This window comes from Mustela erminea, chromosome 11, assembly GCF_009829155.1.
Source record: "Mustela erminea isolate mMusErm1 chromosome 11, mMusErm1.Pri, whole genome shotgun sequence".
NCBI lineage: Eukaryota > Metazoa > Chordata > Mammalia > Carnivora > Mustelidae > Mustela > Mustela erminea.
In genome coordinates, this window is record NC_045624.1 from 71,119,043 (window position 1) to 71,144,462 (window position 25,420).

The 25,420-nt window shown below is 41.8% G+C and overlaps 1 protein-coding gene across 2 annotated transcripts; it reads left to right on the forward strand.

The window, feature by feature from the left end:
* LOC116569055 (protein lifeguard 1-like) lies at positions 1–25,420 on the forward strand. Of its 2 annotated transcripts, XM_032305014.1 has the most exons (11): positions 17–100; positions 449–581; positions 5,050–5,318; positions 9,378–9,456; positions 10,387–10,440; positions 11,370–11,460; positions 16,678–16,715; positions 16,799–16,886; positions 18,632–18,721; positions 20,168–20,215; positions 24,900–25,420. In XM_032305014.1, coding segments are annotated over exons 2-11 (912 nt in total). In that variant the 5' UTR covers positions 17–100; positions 449–579; the 3' UTR covers positions 25,053–25,420. The 2 variants fall into 2 exon arrangements, with proteins under 2 accessions (XP_032160906.1, XP_032160905.1); XM_032305015.1 differs by lacking the exon at positions 449–581 and having other exon boundaries at positions 1–100.

The window sequence follows — 25,420 nt, forward strand, 5'->3', positions numbered from 1 at the left end:
TCCCCTAACTGTCACTCAGAACTTCCTTCTCAGCCCCAGGGCCCGCCTGTCCTTGGGATGACCACTGGCTCTGGAGGCAAGAAAGCATTCTGAGGACCAGGTGAATGCCTCATTTTATGATTAAGGTGCCAGCCAACTGTAGCTTCATGAGGAAACTCAGCTGCCTTTGATTTTTGTTTGGTTGTTTTTGTTGTTGTTGTTGTTGTTGTTGTTGTTGTTTTTTGTTTTAAGATTTTAGTTATTTATTTGACAGGCAGAGATCACAAGTAGGCAGAGAGGCAGACAGAGAGAGAGGAGGAAGCAGGCTCCCCGCTGAGCAGGGATCACGACCTGAGCCGAAGGCAGTGGCTTTAACCCACTGAGCCACCCAGGCGCCCCAATTTTTGTTTGATTTTGGTTTTGAGTGCTTTGAAACTCTCTTGCTGCTTCTCCCCGTTCTGATTTGTAGGACCGCCAAGGAGGAACCCAGCTTGGGTGTTCCGGCACCTTTCAGTGCTTCTCAGCTGAGTATGAGGACGGTTTTCCTCAGAGGAGCTCCAAATTTTATCAAAAAGAGAAATATTTCTTTTTCTCTTCAAAATGTAAATATCTTTTTTAGTATAAATAATAAATGCTCATTATAAAAATTCATACAACTCAGAGTGTACTCCCCAGCTCTGCAGTGTTAGAGATAACTATATTAAAAGTTTGTCCTACATCTCTTCAGCTTCTGGAAATGTGTATGTGTGTGGTATATAAGACATGAAAGTGATCCTACTACATATTATTCTCTACTAGAGCTTTTTTTACTCAACAGTGTGTCGGAGGGAACTTTTAACATCAATCCATATATACCTACCTTTTCTTTACTAAAATCAATTTGACCATTTCTTAAGGATTGATTTAGTCTGTTTAAAATTTTTTTTTGCAGTTACAGTGAATAATGTAATGAACTGTCTTAAATATATATCATTGCCTATTTGTGTGGGTAGTTTTATGGGGTAAGTTCCTGAAAATGTAACTGTTGGGTATAAAGTAATGCACATTTTGAATCTGATGCTGCCAAATTACAGACAAAAGAAAGGTTTACACCCCGTCAACTGCTCGATGTTTTCTCAAGGCTGACTTAGGCTCCAGGCACAGGAGGCACAGTTGCCTAGGGCCCGACATGGGTTTAAGGGTCATGAAAATAATTCAATTTCTTTTACAATCAGGAGGAAAAAAGTGAATATAATAATAATGAATAAATCATGTATAATGAATCCAGCCTGGATTGTATTGTTTTATGCCAGTGCAGCCATAAAATGTACATCTAAATATTTTTTTATAGAGAGAGTACCCTCAAAGGCAAATGTATATAGGACCCCCACAGGTCAGAATGTGGCCCTGGGTTATCCATTTCTCCACACCCTTGCAACTCTGAAAATTATCTGTTTTGCTTTTGGTGGGAAAAATGTACATAATTGTTTTTATTTGCGTTTCTTTGTTATTTGTGAGGCATTATCTCCTAAATTTATTGACCACTTTAAGTTCCTTTATGAATTGCCTATTAACATTCTTTTCTCATCTTTCTGATGAGTTGCTCTTCTTTTCCTTGTTAAAAACTTCTTTTTGGGCACCTGGGTGGCTCAGTGGGTTAAAGCCTCTGCCTTCAGCTCAGGTCATGTCAAATACATACATTAAAAAAAAAAAAATCTTAAAAAAAACTTCTTCTTACAGTATAGTAAACATTGCATGCTTTATTTTCATACTTTTGCATTTCAGAGTTATTGGTCTCTCTCTTTTTTTTAAAAAATTTATTTATTTATTTGACAGACAGAGATCACAAGCAGGCAGAGAGGCAGGCAGAGAGAGAGAGAGAAGCAGGCTCCCTGCTAAGCAGAGAGCCCAATGTGGGGCTCGATCCCAGGACCCTGGATCATGGCCTGAGACAAAGGCAGAGGCTTTAACCCACTGAGCCACCCAGGCACCCCTACTGGTCTCTTTTTGTAATATTAAAAGTGCTTCTTGTACACCAAATCTGTCAAGAATTCCCTTTATGGTATCACTTTTGCAAGGCTTACAAAAATACTTGTTGATATTTTCTTGTAGAATATCTATGACTATTATTATATAATATCTTTAATTCATCTGGAATGTATTTTTGTAAAAGACGTGAAATCGTGGGGCGCCTGGGTGGCTCAGTGGGTTAAAGCCTCTGCCTTCGACTCGGGACGTGATCTCAGGATCCTGGGATTGAGCCCCATGTCGGGCTCTCTGCTCCGCTCCTCTCTCTCTGCCTGCCTCTCTGCCTACTTGTCATCTCTGTCTGTCAAATAAATAAATAAAATCTTTAAAAAAAAAAAAAGACGTGAAATCGTTATTGAACTTTGTTTTCTAAGCACAGCTACTTGTTCCAATACCATGGGACAATAATTTGAAATGTCACCTTTAAAAAAATTTTTTTTAAAGATTTATTTATTTATTTGAGAGACAGAGACAGAGACAGAGAATGAGGGTTCGGGGAGGAGCAGAGGGAGAGGAAGAGAGAAGTTTAAGCAGACACCCCTCGAGCACAGAGCACGACACGGGGTTCAAGCTCATGACTCTGAGATCATGACCTGAGCCAAAATCAAGAGTCAGACACCACCAACTGAGCCACCCAGGCACCCCCCTTTATCAAATTTTAAATTTGCATATACACGTGGGTCTATTTCTTACAACTCTTCCATCCCATCGATCCGTTTATCTATTGACATACTACAACCATGCTTTTTATCCTGTAGCTTCATGACGTTTTGGTTTCCAATAAGGTAAGTCAGTACTCCCCAGCTCCCCAGAATCCTTCACTTTCAATTTTCTTCTTGATTATGCTCATATATTTACTCTTTCTTTTTTTTTTAAGATTTTGTTTATTTATTTGACAGAGATCACAAGTAGGCAGAGAGGCAGGCAGAGAGAGAGAGAGAGAGAGAGAGAGAGGAGGAAGCAGGCTCTCTGCAGAGCAGAGAGCCCGATGTGGGGCTCGATCCCAGGACCCTGAGATCATGACCTGAGCTGAAGGCAGAGGCTTTAACCCACTGAGCCACCCAGGCACCCCATATTTACTCTTTCTGATGAAGTTTTGAGTTACGTTTTCAAGTATGAAAAATAAATCCCAGTGAATTTTGTAAAATTTATAGGTTAATTTGAGAAGGACATCTATATAAAATGGAGTCAGCCTTTCCAAGAGTGTGGCGTTCTGTTCAGACCTTCTTTTTATGCCATTCTCGATTGGTCTATGGTTTGCTCAAGCCCTGGCCTTCTCGGCAATCTCCTCAGACTCTTCTTTGTGAGGCAGGAACAGGGGCTTGTCTGAGTCTTCATGTCTTTGTGAAGCTAATGGGAGGCTTTTCTTTGCCATTTTTGGTTCATTTCGTACTAGTTTTCTAAGAACTGTGCTCTGTTCCAAAGCACTGTATCAGAGCCACTGTAACTTCTCATCTGGATTTCTGGTCTCTTTGCTTATTCTGGTCCTTTCTCCACACTGTGCCCATTACAGCCTTTTTTTTTTTTTTTTTTTTAAGATTTTATTTATTTATTCATGAGAAACAGAGAGAGAGAGAGAGAAGGAGAGGCAGAGGGAGGGGGAGAAGCAGGCTCTCTGTGGAGCAGGGAGCCCGAGGCAGGACTCGATCCCAGGCCCCTGGGATCATGACCTGACCCAAAGGCAGCCGCTTAACCGACTGAGGCACCCTAGTGCAGTCTTTCTAGTCAGATCTCCATGGTTCCCTGCTGGAGAAACTTCAGTAACTCCCCCATTGTATTAGTTACCTATGGCTGTCACAAACCACTACTAATATAATGCCTTAAAACAATACAAACCTATTCTCTTACAGTTCTGCAAGTTAGAAGTCCCAGATCAGTCTCACTGGCCTAAAAGTGCCAGCATTCGGTTTGGGAGGAGCTAGAGGAGAATACATGTTCTTGTCTTTTCCAGCTTGCTGAGGTCTTCTGCATTCTTGGCTCATGGCTCTTTCCTCCATCACTAGAGACAGCAGCTCTATCACTCTGACCTCTGCTCCGGTTGTCACCTTTCCTTCTGTGACTCCAATCCTCCTTCCTCCCTCTTATAAGTATGATCATAAGGACGCCTGTGATTTAGGTGGGCCCACCCAGAGAGCCCAGGATCTTATCCCCACTTCAGAGTCCTTAGCTCATCACATTGGCAATGTTCCCTTTGCCATGTGAGGTGACATTCACAAGTCCCAGAGATTAGGGTGGGGAGGGCCATTCATTCTGCCTGCTGTGGCCATGGTCTGCAGGATGGATTTGCTTGCCACTCACTCACTGACCTGCCCTATCTGGCCCTCTGTCTAACCTCATTCTGCTCTGGAACCTGCCCTCTCTGTTTCTTCCAGTTCTGGTCCAGGCTGCCTCCGCTGCCTTAGAAAACCTTTCCCCACCTCCTCCTCCTCCTCATCTTCCAGTCTTGGCTGAAACTTGACTTTCTCAGGAGGCTTGTGACCACCTCTTCAAATGTCCTGCATGTTCCTCCAGACATTATGAGAGGCTCTTGTATCACCTTCCATCATTCCTGACCCTGCTTATTTTGGCTTTTATACCACTGCTTGTTTTATTATTTTCTCTTCCAAAATATAAGTACTTTGAAGGTGGAGGTGACTTGGGTAGCTCTACACTTGGCACATAAGAGGGAACTTAGGAACTCCTTATGGATGAATTTATAAACATATTAATTTCATTATAAAACGCAAGCTATTTCACTCTATAGGCCTCATCTTAAGTATTTGGTCATCATTTATCCAGTAAATATTTGTTAAGTATTGATTTGGTAAGTCCTGAGCTAAGGAAGTTACAGTTAAGAAAACATCATCTGAGGGGTGCATGGCTGGCTCAGTCGGTAGAGCATGTGACTCCTGATCTAAGAGTTGTGAGTTCAAGACCCATGTTGGGTGTAGAGCTTACTAAAAAATAAAAAATAATTTTTTTAATTAAAAGAAGAGAAAAGAAAAAATCATTTCAAAGTTATGAGGATGCTAAGATTGTAGTAGTTATGAGCACAGGACTTGAATAACAATTCTCCCCCTCCAGGAAAATGGACTTGGAGGCCAGTGAAGCAACAGACTTTAGTTCTGGAGGTCATCATCATCTGGTTCGGAAAGCAGCAGATAGTAACGTCCAGATCAAGTCTGGTCAGTCCTCCACATCTGCACCTTCTGAGCCACAAAAAACTCTCGGGAATCCACATCCAAAGACGAGAGAGCGAAAGGATGTCTATGTGGTACAAATTTCAGATGAGACCACCCCAGATGAGAGCAATAATTTAGCCAGTCCATTCTCAGATGCATCGATCCGCAGAGGTGAGCATAAAATTACCTTTATGGAAGAGAAAAGCAAGTGTTCTCTCAAAATGCTTCCACAGAGTGGATTGTTAGGAGGTTTACCTTGACCTTTAGTTTTTCCCAGTTATGCTTTACCATGAAACATGATACAGGGCTGCTGTGGGAGATGGCCCCTAAGTTGTCCAGGGTATTCAGAAATTCATAATAAACGTATTATGGAAAATAATGTGTGGTTCCCTGAGGAAATATGAATTACTCACTGACCGTAGAATGTTCTTACCTCCCTACGAGGTGATGCTATGATACTCACTTTAGTTTTAAAGCATATTAATTCAATGCCCCTAGATATTAATTTTGTATGGGAAATGCATTCAGCTGTGAGCAGTAGAAACCTAGAGAACTGTGGCTTCAATAAATGTCTTTTTCCTTCCATGAAATATGCAGTTCAAGGCATGACCAGTGTGTCCTCCTTAGACCTTCTTAGGGCTTGGACAACTTAAAGGTGGACTGTGAGCTTTGAGTCCCATTGTGTCTCCCTGCGGCTCTCATCACCCATCTTGTGGCTGGAAAGATGCCTTTGGATCCCTAGCTTTCCAGGTAGGGAAAGGCAAAGGTAAAGAAAGGCCAAGCCTGGTCTGCTGCCTTGAAAGCTCCAAGAGGTGCCATTCATGGATAAATGCCTGAGAGTAAGCCAAATATGACTTCTTTTCAGAGGCTTTCCTAGAAACTATACCCAAGAATTTCCACTTGCATGCCATTGACCCTGCTGGGATCTCACAGCCACCTCCATCTGTAGCTTTCTGGTTGGGCCAATTGTCCTTTTTAACCAGATAGGGATTGGGTAGTGAGGAAGCCAGGGAAAACGGAACCATGAGCCACCTCTGCCCCCAGTGCCAGTTCTTCAGCACCGGGCGTTGTGTAAGAGGAAGAGTTTTGCATTTAGTCCTTACAACAACTCTGTACATGAAGGTGTTGTAGTGTCATTTAACACATGAGGAAATCAGGTGAAGACCTACTCACCACCATTGGAGTTAGTTATTTGGGTTTGTCTCTCCTGGAGAGCAGAGACTGGGCCCTGTCCCACTTAAAAAAAAATTATATGGTATGCCAAAAAATGAAAGTCTTATGGAAACAAAGGGAAAGTATAGCAGGGTAATGGATGAAAAGCTATGGTGTTAGGGAGCTATCACTGTTTAAAGCAGCTTTATACAATGTACAGATCATAAAATTCACCCTTTTTTAGGGTACAATTCAACTATTCTTTGTATATTTACAGAGTTGTGCAACCATCACCACAAAAAGAAACTCATACCCATTGGCAGTCAATTCCCATCCATCCTGCCCCTTGGCCTCTGACAACCACAAACCTACTTTCTGTCTCTATGAGTTTGTGTGTTCTGGATATTTCACATCAATGGAATCCTATGATATGTGACCTTTTGAGGTTGCCTTCTTTTACTTAGCATAAGGTTTTCAAGGTTCACCCATATTGTAGTATGTTTCCGAACTTCATTCCTTCTTTATGCTCGTATAATATTCCAACGCCTTGTTAGAACATATTTTGTTTATTTATTCTTCAGCTGACAGACATTTGCTCTGTTTCTACTTTTTGGTTATTAGGAATAATGCTGTGATCCATATTCATATTTGAGTTTTTGTATAGACATGTATCTCCATTTTTTTTTTTTTGGGTAGTAGCTACCTAGGAATCAATGGATTATATGGTAATTCTGAGGAATGTTAAACATAGCGGCTGCACTATTTTACATACCAGCATATGAAGGGGGACCGTTTCTCGACGTCCTTGTCAACACTCGTTATTGTCTTTCTTCTTGTAGCCATTCTAGTGTATGTGAGGTGATACCTCTTCGTGGTTTTGATTTACATTTCCCTAATGACTAATGATGTTGAGCATCTTTTCACAAACTTATTGGCCATTTGAGTATTTTCTTTGGAGAAATATCTATACAAGTCCTCTGCCCAAAACACAGCAACCATTTTGTTATCTCTCACGATTCTGTGGATGACTGCGTTCAGCTGGGCAGTTCTTGGGCTGGTCTTGACTGGGGGTTCTAATGCAGTTGTAATCAGATGGCAGCTGAGGCTGACGTGGCCATTATGACTCCTGACACAGCTGGAAGTTAGTGTTGGTTATAGGCTTTCTCTTTATGACTTGAGTTTCTCATCATGTGGGACCTGAGTCCCAAGGAAAATTATACCAGGTAGACAAGCCCTGTTGTGCAAGCAGCTTGTCAAGCCTTTCCTGGCTTCACACATGCTTATGTCTCATTGGCCAACACAAGTCATGTGGCCAAGCCCAGTGTCAGCGGGCAGGGGCACTACACAAGCTCTGTCCATTTTAAATTATTTATCTCCCTGTTTTTTAACTGTAAGAGTTCTTTGTGTAATCTAGGTATAAGTCCCATATCATGATACCTGATTGGCAAATATTTTCTCCCAGTTTTTTAGTTCTTTCTTTCACTTTCACTTTCTTAATGGTATCATTTGAAGCACAAAACTTTTACTTTTGATGAAATCCAATTTGTCTGTTTTCTGTCTTTCTTCCTTTGTGCTTTAGGTGTCATATCTAAAGCAATCATTGCCTAATTTCTGCTCACAAAGATTTATGTCTATGCTTTCTTCCAAGAGTTTTGTTTCTTTTTAAAAGAGATAGATTTATTTATTTATTTATTTAAGAAAGAGAGAAAGAATGCACGAGCAGGGGAGGGACCAAAGGACAGAGGGAGGGAGAAGCAGACTCCGTGCTGAGTGTGGAGCCCCAATGTGAAGCTTGATCTCAAGACACTGAGATCATGACCTGAGCTGAGACCAAGAGTTGGAAACTTAACAGACTGAGTCACCCAGGTACCCCAAGAGTTTGGGTTTTTTTTTAAAGAGTTTTGTTTTTTATGCTTACATTTATGATCCATTTTAAACTATTAGTTTTAGTGTATGACATAAGGAGAAGGTCCAAATTCATTCCTTTGGTATGTGTATGTCCACTTGTCCCAGCACCTTTTGTTGAAGACTATTTTTTCTCCCTTGAATTGTTCTAGCACATTTGTTAGAAATAGTTGGCCATAAATATAAGGGATTATTTCTGGACTGTAGATTCTATTCTAACAATCCTATGTCTTAAGGCTGGGCCACATTTAATATTTATTCCCTCCCAGTCTCTGATATATAGTAGATGTGCAGTAAATGTTGACCACCTGAATTTCTTAATATAGGCAGCCCACACTGGGGCACATATATTCTGGTATTGTGATTAAGACTGCTCAATCCTATTTCTTTGTTTTCCCCCTTCCTATACATTGACACCGCCCAGACAAAGGACACAGCTGACAATCCCGTCAGTCATCTCCAAGCAGAATTTTTTTCTCTTTTAAAATGGAGACAAAGCTACCAAACAGCTCACTGTCATCATATTTAGCACCATATTTGGAGGGCTCCAGGAAGAGCTGTGCAGGGGGAAGGAAGCAAAAAGAGATGCTGACATCCTCTGTACTTGGCTTTGGCATGCTGCTGTGACCTCCTTGTTCTTCCTTACAATTCATTTATTTAGTTTCTGCTCGAGGTGAAGGGAGGGGAAGGGAATTGCTGCAGGCAGGCAGGCTGGTGAGAGAAGTGGTGGGAAGGCTCTGAGAAGGCCCGCAGCCTGCATCCATCTCTGAGGCCTAACTGCCTTCTGTACCTGTGTCTACGGGTGGAGCCAGACCCCTCACAATGGCCTGCAACATCCAGAGACTTTCAGGTCACTTTGGGTCCTAAGGAGGATGGGGTGTGCCTAGTAAGGAATTAATCCCTGTTTGTCTTTTAGATTTTGGGGCTTCCATGGGTAAACCCTCAGATCGCCAATAAAACACCTGTAACAATCCAAATGGAGTATTTTCCACAAAGAGTTCAGAGCTGTATTTCTGTGGTTATTCAATTTGCTGACTCTAACTGGTGCTCCTTTTCCCAACCTTAAAAAGTCACAGGAAATATCCTTTTTGTTAAGCATCATAAATAGATAATTACATTTCTGTTTTTACTTTTGAATATGGTATGATAAAAATAATGTTTCTGTCTCTTCAGCTTTCATTATAAAAGTGTTCCTGATCCTGTCAGCTCAGTTGGTGGTCACTGGGGCAATTGTCAGCGTGTTTCTTTTCTGGTAAGTTGTTGTTACTGATGTAAATTAAATACTAAGTTGTTCACCTTAATTTTTATTGAATCAACTTATTTCTGATCATTGAACATTATCTGTTTTTTCTTAATCATCCATAGGATATGATATTTCTATCACTTTGTTGTTTCTGAGGCAACTCTTAGAGGTATTGGTAGATTTCTACAGTTTTGCTTCAGCTTCCTAAGCCAAGATCTTTTTGTCTTACTCTTATTTGGGGTCTATTTTATTTTCTATTTTCCCTGAGCTATTTCCACAGGCAAAAGTGGATAAAAGAAGGGATACCTGGGTGCTCAGTCGGTTAAGTGTCTCCTTCAGCTCAGGTGATGGTCCTGGGGTTCTGAGATTGAGTCCCGCGTTGGGCTCCCTGCCCAGCAGAGAGAGAGCCCAACTGCTGCTGCTTCCCCTGCTTGTGTGCTCTCCCCGTCTCTCTGACAAAAGAAATAAATAAAATCTTTAAAAAAAAAAAAAAAACCTGGATAAAAGAAAAAAGGTGAGATTTTGGAGGCCCCAGAGACTCGGAACACTGTTACATGCAGAAAATATTTCGGGGACTATTGCTTAAACCTAGCTCATGAAAATCTCCATTTACAAAACAAATACATAAGAAGTTGAATTTTTTTCTTTTCGCTTTCTACACATAGCGATCTCAGTTTTGTTTTTATTTTATTTTTGAAAATAAAAACGTCCCCGGGACATTTACATTCATAAGATTTGACTTACATGACTATCTTTTTATGAGTCTATTTTAAGAAGCAAGTTATAGTTCTAGGTTTGATTATTTCACTCATTTGTCATTGTCAATCATTTAGGGTTTACCCCTTTGTCATGAGATTGTTTTACTTCTACTTAATATTATGTTAGTTAGAAAAAGAAACAATTTATTGTTTAACACTGTATTTTTTTTTTTTTAATCAGGAAAGGTTTAAAAACTTGGGTGCTCATGAATGCTTGGTTCACCTATGCAATCTTGTAAGTATTCTTGGATTTCATAAAAAGTGATTTTTTCTAACAACTACTGATTGAGGTTCTTTATTAAAAGTTAAGTAAAGATATAACATTCTGGGGGCGCCTGGGTGGCTCAGTGGGTTAAAGCCTCTGCCTTCGGCTCAGGTCATGATCCTGGCTGCCTGGGATGGAGCCCCACATAGGGCTCTCTGCTCAGCAGGGAGTCTGCTTCCCCCCCCCTCTGCTTGCCTACTTGTGATCTCTCTCTGTCAAATAAATAAATAAAATCTTAAAAAAAAAAGATATAACATTCTGGAAACGACAAAATTATAGAGATAAAAAAACAAGCAAATTAGTGGTTACTAGGAGCTAGGGTGTGTGTGTGCATGTTACCAGAAAGGGATGGCATGAGGGAGGTCTTGTTGATGTTTTAGTGATGGGATAGTTTCAAATCTCGACCGTGGTGCTGGTAACACATATCTACACAGATCTGTGTCATAGTTCTGTGACACAGAATTACACACACATTGCACCAATGTCAAATTAACAGTGTTGGTATCATACTATAAATATGTAAGATGGAACCATTGGGGGAAACTGGGTGAAGGATACACGGGACCTCTCTGTCTTTTGCAATTTCCTGTGAATTTATAATTATTTCAAAATAAAAAATTAAAAAAAAATTTAAAAAAAATTTAAAAATTTAAAATTTTAAAATTTAAAAAATTTTTAAAAATTTAAAATTTAAAAATTTAAAAAATTGGCTGGCAATGAGCAAAGTTAGTTTTAAAAGCTAAAAAAAAAAAGCAAAGGTAATCATCTGAATATATTTTTGTTTACACTTAGTATCAGATGATAATGTATAGTAACGTATCTCTATCTCTATTTATCTACCTATATCATATGATATAATCACTGGAAGCAAATAACACATGACTTTAAATTATCCTCAGGCCGGCATTTTTTGTTGTACTGATTGTACTTGCTTGCTGCGGGAAACTCCGCCGACAGGTGCCTGCGAATTACATTCTCCTGGGATTATTTGTAAGTAGACTTTGTTAGCACTTGTAGCTCGCCTCTGAAATCTATTTCTGTCGTATTAGTAATTCCATGCCTTTTATTGTGGAAAATCTTCTTGTGGAATAATACAGATAGAAAGTATTTGTGAGATGTTCTCTTGGCTGGATTCTGATTGTAATAACAAAGTCGCAAACTTACTTATGAGACTGTACCCACACCCTTTTACTGAGGGAGAGGATCTGGGGACCCTCGGCAAACCCGCCTCAAGAGGCCACGTAGGGGAGCCCTCTCAGAGTCTGGGCTGCATTTCAGGAACAGCTAACTTACTGGCCCTCTGCCAGCCCAGCCGCCACAAACTCATTTTGTTACGGAAAGTGGGTTTTTACATTTGGCTCACAAACTCGTGGTTAAGAAGTGTAATTTTCTTTATTTTGTAAAATGTGTCTTATTTCTGTTTCGAGTCTCACTGGGCGCAGAAACCCAGCTCAGCTCAGCTTCTCCCTGTTTCCCCACCGTGCATCTCAGTTCAGGAGGGCTGGGGACTGGGGAGTTCCAGGTCCTTAGCTCTCCGCTCCTCACTCAGGCATGGTGTGGTTGCTGGTTCACAGGACCTCCCCTGGGGCTTCTACTCACAAGGCCTCACCACGTGGGTTCTTTCTGTGTGGATCAGTGCTGCTCTGGGCGACAGAAAACGTGTGGCTCTTTCTCTTGCCACCAGTTCCTTTCCTGCTGCTCACAAGGATTCCAGGATCTCAGCACCCTCCCATTGTGATTAATTCTTCATCTGATTCCCTATCGGATTTGAGGTAGCTTATAAAAATACCTACAATATAAGAAGATAAGATAAATTGGTGGGGAAATCTGATGAAAGGGAAAAAATAAGGGTAGGAAAATAAAGTCAGTGGTTAGATGGTATACAAAATGTTTAGTCCTACGCAGTCCAAAGCAGTCTTGAGAAAGAGGAGCAAAGCTGGAGGTGTAACAATCCCAGATTTTAAGATATACTACAAAGTTGTAGTAATCAAAAGAGTATGGTACTGGCACAAAAACAGACACGTAGATCAATGGCACACAATAGAGAGCCCAGAAACTGCCCCACAACTATATGGTCAATCGATCTTCAATAAAGAAGACAAGAATGTACAATGGGAAAGGGCAGTCTCTTCCACAAACGGTGCTGGGAAAACTGGATAGCCACATGCAGAAAAATGGAAACAGGACTGCTTTCTTACAGCAGACACAAAAATAAACTCAAAGTGGATTAAGTACCTAAATGTGAGACCTGAAACCATAAAGCTCCTAAAAGGAACACAGGCAGTAAACTCAGGAACATCGTCCGTAGCAATATTTTTTGGATATGTCTCCTCAGGCAAGGGAAACAAAACCAAAAATAAACATTCGGGACTATATCAAATTAAAACACTCTTGCACAGGGAAGTAAACGTCAATTAAAACATAAAGGTGACCTGCTGAATAGGAGAAGATATTTGCAAATGACATATCTGATAAAGAGTTAATAGTGTATATAGATCATATATATGTATATTCTATCTATCTACCTACCTACTTTCCTACTTATCTAGATACACAAATGAACACCAAAAAAATCTAATAAAAAATGCAGAGGAACTGAATAGATATTCTTCCAAAGAAGACATACAGATGGCTAAGAGATGATCTGCTTGACATCACTAGTCATTATGGAAATGCAATGAAATATCACCTCACACAAGTCAGAATTGACTACTATCAGAGAGACAAGAAATAATAAGTGTTGGAGAGGATGTGGAGAAAAGGGAAGCCTCTTGCCCCATTGATGGGAATATAAATTGGTGCAGCCGCTGTGGAAAACAGGATAGAGTTTCCCCAAACATTTAAAAGTAGACATACCAAGAGTGCCTGGGTGGCTTAGTGGGTTAAAGCCTCTGCCTTCGGCTCAGGTCATTTTCTTAGGGCCCTGGGATCGAGCCCCTCATCAGGCTCTCTGCTCAGCAGGGAGCCTGCTTCCCTCTCTCTGCCTGCCTCTCTGCCTACTGGTGATCTCTGTCTGTCATATAAATAAATAAAATCTTGAAAAAAAATAGAAATACCATATAACCCAGTAATTCCACTTCTGAGTACTTACCTAAATAATGAAAATGCAAATTGAAAAAGATATGTGCACCCCTATGTTTATTGCAGCATTATTTACAATAGCCACGATATAGAAGCAACCTAACCATCCACTGACAGATGAATCAATGAAGAAGAGATGGTACTTATACACGATGGAGTATTATTCAGCCATAAAAAGAATGAAATCTTGCCAATTTTGACAACATGGATGGACCTAGAGGTTAAGCGCAAAGTGAAATAAGTCAGACAGAGAAAGACAAATACCGTATGATCTCATTTATATGCGGAATCCAGAAAACAAACCAATACAAAGAAACAAAACAAGAACAGACTCATAAATACAGAGAACAAACTGGTGGTTGTGAGAGGAGAGGAATGGGTGCTAGGAAACCCAGGTGACGGAGTTTAGTAGGTACCAACTTCCAGTTATAAGTAAGCCACAGGGATGAAAAGTACAACACAGGGAAAATAGTCAATCATGTTGCAGTAACTTTGTACGATGACAGATGATACTAATTGTGGTGAGCATTTTGTGGTACATATAATTGTCAAATCACTATGTTGTATAACTGAAGCAAATACAATATTTTATGTCAATAATACTTCAATTAAAAATTTTTAAAAGGGCACCTGGGCGGCTCAGTGGGTTAAGCCTCTGCCTTCAGCTCAGGTCATGGTCTCAGGATCCTGGGATCGAGCCCCACATCGGGCTCTCTGCTCAGCAGGAAGCCTGCTTCCCCCTTTCTCTCTGCCTGTCTTCTGCCTACTTGTGATCTCTCTGTCAAATAAATAAATAAAATCTTCTTAAAAAAATTAAAATAAATTCATCATCCTATTGCACGTGAGTGTGATGAGCCTAGATTTGGGTCTGTGCCTGGTGGTCAAAGAGAGGAAGGACACATGCCAATGGCGAGATTTTCAGCATCCCTATAGTGCAGTGTCCAGCGTGATTTATATATTGGGAAGACTAGCCTCCACCCGAGCCTGGAGAAGACGAGCTCTCTGATGCCTACATGTGGGCATTTCCTTGGCTGCCAGAGCACTGAAAGCCCTTTACCTGGCCTGGATACTCTGCTCGTTGCTCAGGGGAGCAGGTGAGGTCTCCCAGTTCCTGCCCAGATCACACTCAGGAAGGAGTGGGGGCTAAAAGCCAGACATAGAAAGATATTAGGAATCCTGGAGCAGAGGGAATAGGATGAGGAAAGGAGGTACTTTTCCAAAAACTTACGATTTTTTTATTTTAAAATTTTCCAAGAAAAAAATGTAAATTATTACAAGAAGAGATCCAAGGTATTGGTCTCAATGAAGCTCTCTTCTCTGAGGTTTTGTTGTGTATCTCAAAGCAGGTAACAGCTTAAGAGAATATTGTAGAGGGGCAAAGAATTAGTTATACCTTCTCAATTTTTTGTTTTGAGTGAGTGTTAGGAAATATATGGAGAAAACCATTTCAGAAAAGGAGTTGAGGGGAAAATGAAAACACACACACTGAAGACAGCTTTTGTCCCGTAGCATTTACACCCCTTCAAGCCCATGTTCTGTGCTCTTGAAGTCATTGGGAGAGTTTGACTTCTCATTCTCCCCTTGAGAAAACTGAAGGGGGGGGTTCCGCTTTAAACCATTCCCACTCCCTCTCCCTCTCTAACCCTCTTCTTCCTCCCACCATCCTCTTCTGTCTCCGTCTGTCTCTCACATACTTATGCACTGCAGAAGATGCAGAAACATGCAGCAACAGAGCAAGTAGAAGAAGAAAATCTTAAGAGGAAGGTTGGAAGCAAGCACATTATTAAAATATCATGCGTACATGGAACAGACACAGCTTTTTAAGCCTATACTGGAAAGAAAGACGGCTCTGGTAAATTGAACAAAGTAGAGAATCAGGCAGCTACTCACTGGGTTTGGAAAAAGCAGATATAATCCAGGACTCGGGGGATGGCCGTAGTTCTCGTCTCCTAAACTGGATGACGTGGGCCACCTGGAGAAGTTCAAAGCCTCTCTAGCAGTCCCCGCACCAGAGTTAGGATGCATCTTCGTTTTCACTGCCGGGGACTAAAGGATAACTTCTTGGCTCCTGCCATGGACCAGAGGGTCAGCCAAGGCTCTGGACTTGTCTCTGGTGGAGCCGCCCTACCGGCTGGGGAATGTCATCCTTCAGCCACTGTTCACTGTTGTCCCCCTACCCGTCCACCATGCGGGAGCCTGGCTGTGCACCTGGGTTCATCCTTGTTGCCTTGGTTGGTCTCATCCTCTGGCTTGACCGCCTCTCTCCTCTCTTGCACACGGCCCCGGCCCGGGCTGCGGTCATACCCTGGGCACATTCCTGCTTCGTTCAGCCCGGGTGCAGCTGGCTTCTGAGCCTGGGATTGGCAGCTCCACGCTCTGCGGAGAACCGCCCTTGAGCCCCATCTCTGGGGCCGGAAAGGCCTCCATCCTCGTCCCTCACCTGAGGTCTGGAGTTTTGAATTCTCACCCAAGCCCTGGAGGAAATGTCGGTGCCGAGGCTGTTGGTGAAGCATCAGTAGAAATAGCATCTCCTGCTTTGATATATTAAGATGCCGTGGGGCGCCTGGGTGGCTCAGTGGGTTAAGCCGCTGCTTTCAGCTCAGGTCATGATCTCAGAGTCCTGGGATCGAGTCCCGCATCGGGCTCTCTGCTCAGCAGAGAGCCTGCTTCCCTCTCTCTCTCTCTCTGGCTGCCTCTCCGTCTACTTGTGATTTCTCTCTGTCAAATTAATAAATAAAATCTTAAAAAAAAAAAATTAAGATGCCGTGCAGTCGGCCCCATTGGATTACTGAGAATATGGTCTACAGAAAAACCTGTCATTATTATGGTTTCTGTATTCATACTGAATACATCTTTCATTCACTAGATACGCTGAAAGATACTCCTGCATTCTAAGAATTTTTGCTAATAAAAGAATCTTGTCAGCCTTGGGGGAATGTTAGGAAAATGCTTAGCTCCACGGTTTGTTTCCAACAATTCATTTTCCCTGTAGCGTTGCACACTAGGGTTACCATGCTTCCACACGACCCCTCGACCCTGCCCGAAACATCTGCACCTTCAACCCTCTCCTCTGGCTTCTGGGCCTCAGAAACTGGGGTTCTGATTTGCTATGCATTTTGTTTTCAGACAGTTCTTCAAGGTCTGCTGCTCGGAGCCATATCAGTGTGAGTCCTGGATACACGTTTCCTTTTCCGTGCGTGCTTTTCCTTGCGTGCGTGTGGACAGTGATCACAGTCTCTGGTTTCAGTTTCTACAATGCCGAGGAAATCTTATGGGCAACAGCAGCAACCGCTCTGGTGACGTTATCGCTCACTTTGTTCGCTCTTCAGACAAAAGTATGTATCACCGGGACGGGTTCCTCTCCTAAGGGAGTGTGTGGGTGCGAGCGCCTCTGCCCGGCCCACTCTTACCCTCCTCCCTCCTGCTCACTGCGGTCCTGCGGGCCTCACCTCCGCAGCCTCCCTGCCTTCTGGCGTCTGACTTTCCTAGTAACCACGTTAAAAAAAGAAAACAAAAACAGGTGAAATTAATCTTTTTTTAAAAATTTTTTTTTGTGACATTAATCTTAATCCTATATTTTATTTAACCGAATATATGCAAGGTATTAACATTTCTGGAATCGCTAGAAAATATGGAGCTGCTTTACATCCTTTTTTTGAACTAAAATTCAAATCCACGTCACTTCAGCCATTCTTCAAACGCCCACGAGCCCCAAGTACTGAATGCACAGCTGTAGACAAACATTTTTTTAACGGCCATCAGAATCACCTGGAGGGCTTGTGAAAACAGGTTCCTCGGGCTCCACCCCGGAGTGGCTGCTTCAGAAAGTCCAGGGCGCGTGGGCCCGAAAATTCACATTGCACAGTTGGTGCTGATGGTTCGGAACCTTGCTTGGAGAGTTAATACTTCCAATGACTCTTTAGGTGTGCAAAGGCTAGGGAGTGAGGGGGAAACAGAGGAAGTGGGAAAATACTCTGACAAAAAAAAATATCGTAGATTCAAGGGTCTTCTTTTGCTGCATAATTTTATTCAGGTCAGAAGATGATACTCCCCTTCCTTTAAAAGAAACCTCATCGGGGCGCCTGGGTGGCTCAGTGGGTTAAGCCGCTGCCTTCGGCTCAGGTCGTGATCTCAGGGTCCTGGGATCGAGTCCCACATCGGGCTCTCTGCTCAGCAGGGAGCCTGCTTCCTCCTCTCTCTCTCTGCCTGCCTCTCTGCCTACTTGTGATCTCTCTCTGTCAAATAAATAAATAAAATATTTAATTTAAAAAAAAAAAAAAAAAAAAAGAAACCTCATCTAGGGATGCCTGGGTGGCTTAGTGGGTTGGGCCTCTGCCTTCGGCTCAGGTCATGATCCCAGAGCCCCGCATCAGGGTCTCTGCTCAGCGGGGAGCCTGCTTCCCCCTCTCTCTCTGTCTGCCTCTCTGCCTACTTGGGATCTCTCTGTCAAATAAATAAATAAAATCTTAAAAAAAAAAAAAAAAAAAAAGGAATCCTCATCTTTCCCAGGCTGATTTGGTCCCTGATTTATTAAAAAGGTGAAACCAAAAAACATATTAATGAATTTCAAAATAACAAAAGAATCATTAGCAATAATTTTTGAAAGTATAGTGTATTTTTACTAAATGTATGCATAGAAACATGAAAAAGGTGCCCAGTTAACATTGGTCTATTTCATTCCATTACTGTATTCTGTGCACAAAACTTTTGAGAAAATATGAATAATTATGATCATACTAGACATACAAATTTACATCCTATTTATTCAACGAAGCTTTTTTAGTAGGGGAAATCTCATACAAATACAAAAATAGGATAGTATAATGAACTCTCTTATATCCTTGGCTCCTGTGATTTCCTCCATATTTGCTCCTGAAGCATGTTCCAGTCAACAACACACTTTTTAATGTAGTATTTTCCCGTGGTAGGGAAGAATGGATTTTCATGGTTACCAGAAATGTTCCCGGTAAATTGTTAGCAAATGGGTCAGTGTCTGTCTATGGGTATCAAATGCATCTCTAAACATCCTGAAGTTCCTTATAGATGATAACTGAGTTTTTTTTGTGCTATGTTTCCTCAGTGGGATTTCACGATGTTGAACGGAATCCTGTTTGTTTCACTCTTCGTACTTCTTATCTATGGAATTCTCTTACTCTTCATACGATCATATGTAAGTGGGATCTCGTTTACGAACTTCAGAGAACTGTTAGAAATGTAGGGTGACTTGCTGGTTGTGTTGGCCTAGATCCTCTGAGAAGCAGACGCCCAGTGGGGTGAAGCAGATGAAGACTGTACTGGGAGAAATGTCTCTGGGAGGAAAGGGGCTGGGTTGTTGCGGGGGGCTGGAAGACCTGGTCGACCCCAGTAGCATATCAGGCGCCAAGTGAGGAGAGGGAAGGTGGGTGGTGGGTAGCCCAGATAGTGGTGGTAGTAATAATCCAAATATTTATTAGGTTGGTTCCATAGCTCTTTACAATACCATCTGGATGCAGTTAAGGAACTCTGTTTTCTACTAGATAGATGAATCCCAGTTCCTACTGTAAACTTCCTTTCACAAATATCTACACTATATAATCTTACACACATTTAAATGAAAGACTCCGATGGACACTTGTTGTCCAACCTTGATGTAAGTATACATGCTTGTTTGACTTGGGCAATTTTGAATTCTTCAGACTCTAGTAATCAGGTATTTTCTTACTATTAGCTCAGTCCAGAAACACTGCCCCTCTCACACTGTGTCACTAACTCCTGATTTATGCCCTTCACCAAGAATCTTCCCTGGTTTGCAGAATGCTCTATTTGCCTAGGATGAGCTTTCTTGTCCTGAATAGTGAATGACATTATTTTTCTTACATGTTATGCACCACCTCCTTATCCTCTCCAAATAGAGAGCCAACCTCTTTGGCATTCAGACCATTCTATGCTGATCAGGGCTATTTGGGTTCCACGGAACAGACTAGCTTGAAGCAAAGACACAGGGGATATTCATGGAATTTCTATGTAGGAAGCAGTGACAGGATTCATAGAAATGGAAATGCTCCCCCCCCCTCTCTCTCTCTTGGTCTGAGTTGACTGGCCGACTCTGTAGAGTAACAGCTCCAGCACAGCTGATGATAAAACAGACTCTGAGAATTTCTGACTGGCCTGGTGCATCTGTTTGATCCCAGTCACATATAAGGTTTCTGGTCAGTCTACAGAGTCACTGCTTTTGGAGCCGATGTCTTCCACCTCTTGTCACTCAGCTCTAGCGAGGGTACCTGAAGGGCACTATTTTCAGAGTGACCTTGTTCCAAGAGCTGAGTATAGGCGCAGATGCTATAGAAGGGTTATGAGATGGCAAAAAGTAAAACATATCCAGAATGTTCAATTTGCCCTACCACGCCTGAGACGTTTAACACTTGATAAAACTGATTTGGCAAGGGTGCAAACAAATGATTGTTTGCTGCAAGGAATGGAGTGGATGCTGTGGACCATGATGTTAAAACAAAATGAATTTCCCCACGGATTTGACTTTCCTTAATATTGAGTCCTTATCTAACAACAATGGCCCAGGTGAGTCCTTTCATTATTCTGAATCTTGTTCTCAATGTACGATTGTTTCTTCTCTTTGCAGTGGCTGCATCTGTTGTATGCTGGCCTTGGAACTATAATCTTCTCACTTGTAAGTCCATTTCTCCCTCACTTTGACAAAGCATGTGGTTTCTGCATCGACAATGCCCCTAAGCCTGTGTTAGCCCCAGAGTCTAGTAGAGTCAGGAGTTGACCGGCAAGCCCTCTGGGAGACTTCACCCTCCCCCTCCTCCTTTCCCTTCTTCTTTTTCTTTATAAAGACAATTTTTAGAGCACTTTTAAATTCACAGCACGACAGAGAGGAAGGTACAGATATTTCCTGTATCCCCCCTGCCCACCCCCACACATGGCCTCCCTCATGATCCACATCCCCCACCAGACTGGTACATCTGTTTCACTGTCGAAACGACCTGGGCACATCACAATCACGTAGAGTTTACATCAGATTTCACTCCTGGTGTGGTACACTCCGTGGGATTAGATAAATATATACTGACATATTCCGTCATTGCCACCTCATACAGAGTATTTTTTACTGCTCTCAAAATCCCCTGTGTTCCACCTTTTCATCTCTTCCCTGCCTCTATCCCGAGGTAACCACTGATTTTTTTCCTGTTTCTAAATTTTGCCTTTTCCGTAATGTCATATAGTGGAAGTCATTCAGTTTGCAGCCTTTTCAGAACAGCTTCTTTTGCTTAGTGATGTGCCCTTAAGTTTTCCACGTCCCTTTGTGGCCTGACAGTTCATATCTTCTTAGTGCCGAGTAACATTCTGTTGTCTATGGTGCTGCGGTTTATGGTTCCATCCACCTACTGAAGGGCATCCTGTTTGCTCCCGTGGTTTGGCAATTTTGGATAAAGCTGCTACAAACACCTGTGTGCAGGTTTTTGTGAGTTTTCAACTCCTTTGGGTACTTGAGTCATACCAAGGAGCATGATTCCTGGATCGGAGAGTAAAAGTATGTTTAGTTTTTTTTTTTTTTAAAGATTTTATTTATATATTTGACAGACAGAGATCTCAAGTAGGCAGAGAGGCAGGCAGAGAGAGAGAGGGGGGAGAAAGCAGGCTCCCTGCTGAGCAGAGAGCCCGATGCGGGGCTTGATTCCAGGACCCTAAGAACATGATCTGAACCGAAGGCAGAGGCTTTAACCCACTGAACCACCCAGGGAACCCCAAGTATGTTTAGTTTTATAAGAAACTGCCAAACTGTCTTCTACAGTAGTTGTACCGTTTTGCATTCCCACTGCAATGACTGAGAATTTGTTGTTCTATATCCTCAGCAGCATTTGATGTCATAAGTGTTCCAGAATTTGGCCATTTTAAGAGTGGTATCTTACTGTTGTCTTAATTTGCATTTCCCTTATGACATATGAGGCAGAGTTTCTACTAGTGTGTTTATTTTCCACCAGTATACCTTCTTAGGTGAGGTGTCTCTTAGGATCTTTGGTCCATTTTAAAATCAGATTGTTTTCTTATTGTTGAGTCTTAAGAGTTTTTTTTTTTTTTAAATATTTCAGATAACAGTCTTTTATCAGTTGTGTCTTTTACAAATATTTTCTCCCCTTGTTGTATTGTTCTCTCATTCTCATGACATTGACTTTCACAGAATAGGAGTTTTGAATTTTAATGAACTCCAGCTTATGCATTATTTCTTTCATGGATTGTACCTTTGGGGTCATATCTAAAAAGCCATTACCACACCCAAGTCATCTAGGTTTTCTCCTATGTCATCTTCTTAGGAGTTTTAGAGTTTTGTGTTCTACATTTGGGTCAGAGATCCATTTTGAGTTGATTTTTGTGAAAGGTATAAAGTCTTTGTCTAGATTTGTGTTTTTGCATCTGGATGTCCACTTGTTCTAACACCACTGGTTGAAGAGACTATGTTGCTCCATTGTCTTGCCTTTGCTCCTTTGTCAAAGGTCAGTTGCTTATATTCATGTGGATCTATTTCTGAGCTCTCCAGTTTGTTCCATTGATCTATTTGTCTCTTCTTTCACCAGTACCACACTGTTTACCTTACTGTAGCTTCACAGTAAAGTCTTAAGCTACAGGTAGCTTCAGGTGGAAGTCAGGTAGCATCAGTCCTCCAACTCTGTTCTTCTTCAGTATTGTGTTGGCCATTCACACACACTTATCTTTTTTTTTAATGGTCATACTTTATAGAATGTTCTGTCTTTTTTTTTTTTTTTTTTTTAAATTTATGTGCTTCTTTTTTTTTTTTTTTTTTTTTTTTTAAAGATTTTATTTATTTATTTGACAGAGAGATCACAAGTCAGCGGAGAGTCAGGCAGAGAGAGAGAGAGAGAAGCAGGCTCCCGCTGAGCAAAGAGCCCGATGCGGGGCTCGATCCCAGGACACTGAGATCATGACCTGAGCCGAAGGCAGCAGCTTAATCCACTGAGCCACCCAGGCGCCCCTAGAATGTTCTGTCTTGACTGATCGGATGGTAGTGGGTTTTCAGAACTTATTAGCATTAGTGTCACTAAAGTTGGTATAACCTCCCTACTGCTAAATATGACCGGCCCTAAAAAACTAGAATGTTCTGTCTTTGCTTTTTCACTTAAAAATAATGGTCTCCATATCTTGGCAGACATGGATTGAGTTCATTCTCTTTAAAAGGCTGCATGGTATTCCATTTTATGCTTTTATCATGTCACATATTTTAGGTTTTCTCTTTAATTTTTTATTTTTGGCATTTCCAAACATACCCAGAAGTAGAGAGAATGGAGTAATGAACTCCACACATTATCACCCAGCTTTAAAATATTCACATTTTGCTACATTATGTTCTTTTTTATTAGAATTATGTCCTATCTATTTTTAAATGTCAGAAAAATTTAGACCAGGAGGCTAAGGTTACGTATGTACATTTCAGTTTTCTTACTCCCTCTGCTGATATGAAGGGAACTGACTTGTGCTTGTTTACCTTCACTCATATGCTCTCATCCTTTGCATAGAGATGCCTGCTGTTACTCTCTTGTGTCCTGTTTCAGGCATAGTTTGTTTCCAGGCAAAAGTACATTGGTGTTTCTCTTCCCAGTCTGGAGGCAGAACAAATAGTCTTGTAGGCTCAGGCCTACCCAACACTAAACAAATAAGGGGAGAGAGAAACTGAAATTTTTTCAGGGGGTTAGGGACAGGATGGTTAACCACGAGAGCTGTAGGGGTGAGGCAGGGTGTTAACCCCAAATGTTCCTGGAGGTCTGAATCCCAACTCATCTTACTCTCTCACTTTTTCTGTCTGCCTTCAAAAACGGTTCACGTGGGAGGTGTACTCCTAACCACCAAGTCGTGTCTGTGAAACGATTAGAAGTGGTTTACCCTCTAATAAGACGAAATAAGACAAAGTCAGGAGGTCAGAGGAGAGGAAGAGAGAAAAGTGCTTCTCCACAGAAGTCAGGTTGCCAGGGTGATAAAGGAAGGCTGGAAACTCAGCTCCTGGGCAGCCCGTTTTCTAGGGTGACCAACTGCCCTGATTTGCCTAGCACTGAGGGTTACTCAAGTCCTGGACAAACTGGAATGACTGGTCACCTAGCTTATTTCCCGCCCCCCAAAGTTGCTAGAATCAGTCATGGGGTGGGGGGAGCAGTGAGGAGAAGGGATTCAGTGTCCAGGTGCAGCACCTGTTTTGGCATCCAGCCTTGGGTTGGACTTCCTTCTCTGCCCTTCGCCACAATATGATCTTCCCTTCTTGGAGGCTCAGTTAATCTCTCCTGCCTCCACTGGGTGGGTCACACTTTACGTGGGATGAGGTCTGTATTGAACTGGCATAAAGCTCATATCAGGAGGTGCCCTTTCCTCCTTCTCTTTTTCCCTTCCTCCTTATCCTTCCCAGTCTAAGTGGCAACTGGGGCCCACAGAGAGCTGATACCCCAATCACTTGGGATGGGTCTGACTGATGTGACTATTGTTGTAAATGAATTATTTTAAAGCATCCTTAAAACCCCAAGTATTCTCTATAGTGCCAGCATTGATCTGTCTGGTGGGGCTCTGTGGCTCTGCCCCACCACACTAGATCTGGATACAAAGATCTGGATACACACTAAAATCTGTATACAAAGAAGTAAGGGGCCACTTGTTCCCTTTTCCTCCTCTAATTTACTCCTGCTGCCCGGGGCTGCTCACCTGGCAGCAAGCATAAGGCCAAGAGGTCTGCCTGATTTTTCTACGGATGTTTTAGGAGCTCCTAATTTTACCTACTGTAGCTGAGCTAAACATTTATTTTGGGAAATATTTAACCATCAAAAAATTCCATCTTCCCTTACTTCTGTTTTGGAAATTCCAACATCATCATAAAACCATCCCAAAGTCAGGGCTTGAAAAATGGTATCATCCCAAGCTTCAAGAATTCAGAATTATTGCTGGGCGTGAATCTAAATGTCAGGGACCATCTTTATTTTTGTTCTTTTTTCAGCAAGAACATGTGGGGAAATCACAAATACAAGGAATTTTGTAGTTTATCTCTGTGTCCAATTGTTCTACCTGCTCTACCTCATTGGCTAAAGGCCCCAAATTTTCTGCATTTAGAAAACAAAAGAAGGCTTACAGATTTGGTGCCGCTGGCATCAGGAGGATGGCACACTTGCTGTAGTAGGCTGAAGACACACCTGGGGACAAAGTGAACGGTCGAGGCTGTAAAAAGATCATATATAGTCACAAATTGACTTTCTGAACTATATTTACTGATGCTAAAATATTTTTTCCAGGTAATTTAGGATTCTTATGTGATAGAAAGGCACAATTTAGTTGGCTAATCCTTCTTTTTTCTCTTTAAGTACTTGGTGATGGATGTACAGCTCATGGTGGGAGGGCGCCACCATCACTCTGACCTGGACCCTGAAGAGTATGTTTTTGCTGCCCTGAACATCTACTTGGACATCATCAACCTTTTCATTTTTATTTTGCAACTGATTGGACTGGGACGGTAGTCATGTGGCCAAGACTGTTCATGCTAAAACGAGGGAAGGAGGGATGCCTGTGACATGTTGCCAGGCAGAGACATGCGGAGGTTACCAATTTATAAAACTTTTATTAAAAAAATTTTTTAAATAATTATTTTTTGGTTAAATGAAACCAAGCATCCAGTGGATGGTAGCTGTAGCTGTGACATTTTTAGTTCCATTGGCACATTGCAAAACTTTCTGGGGAACACTTCTGGTTTTTATAAATTCAAGAGATGAGTATCATAATTACATACTAACAAACATTTGTAAGATGTCCATAACATTGTTGAAGTTTACCAGGCCGTCTTTAAAGCTGTAAACAACATCTCTGTACATGAATAAATTTGATTACA

Coding starts and splice junctions, on each gene's coding strand:
- LOC116569055 (XM_032305014.1), top strand. Junction 10,441..11,369: donor TGGTTCACCTATGCAATCTT/GTAAGTATTCTT, acceptor AATTATCCTCAG/GCCGGCATTTTTTGTTGTAC. Junction 18,722..20,167: donor TACTCTTCATACGATCATAT/GTAAGTGGGATC, acceptor TTCTCTTTGCAG/TGGCTGCATCTGTTGTATGC.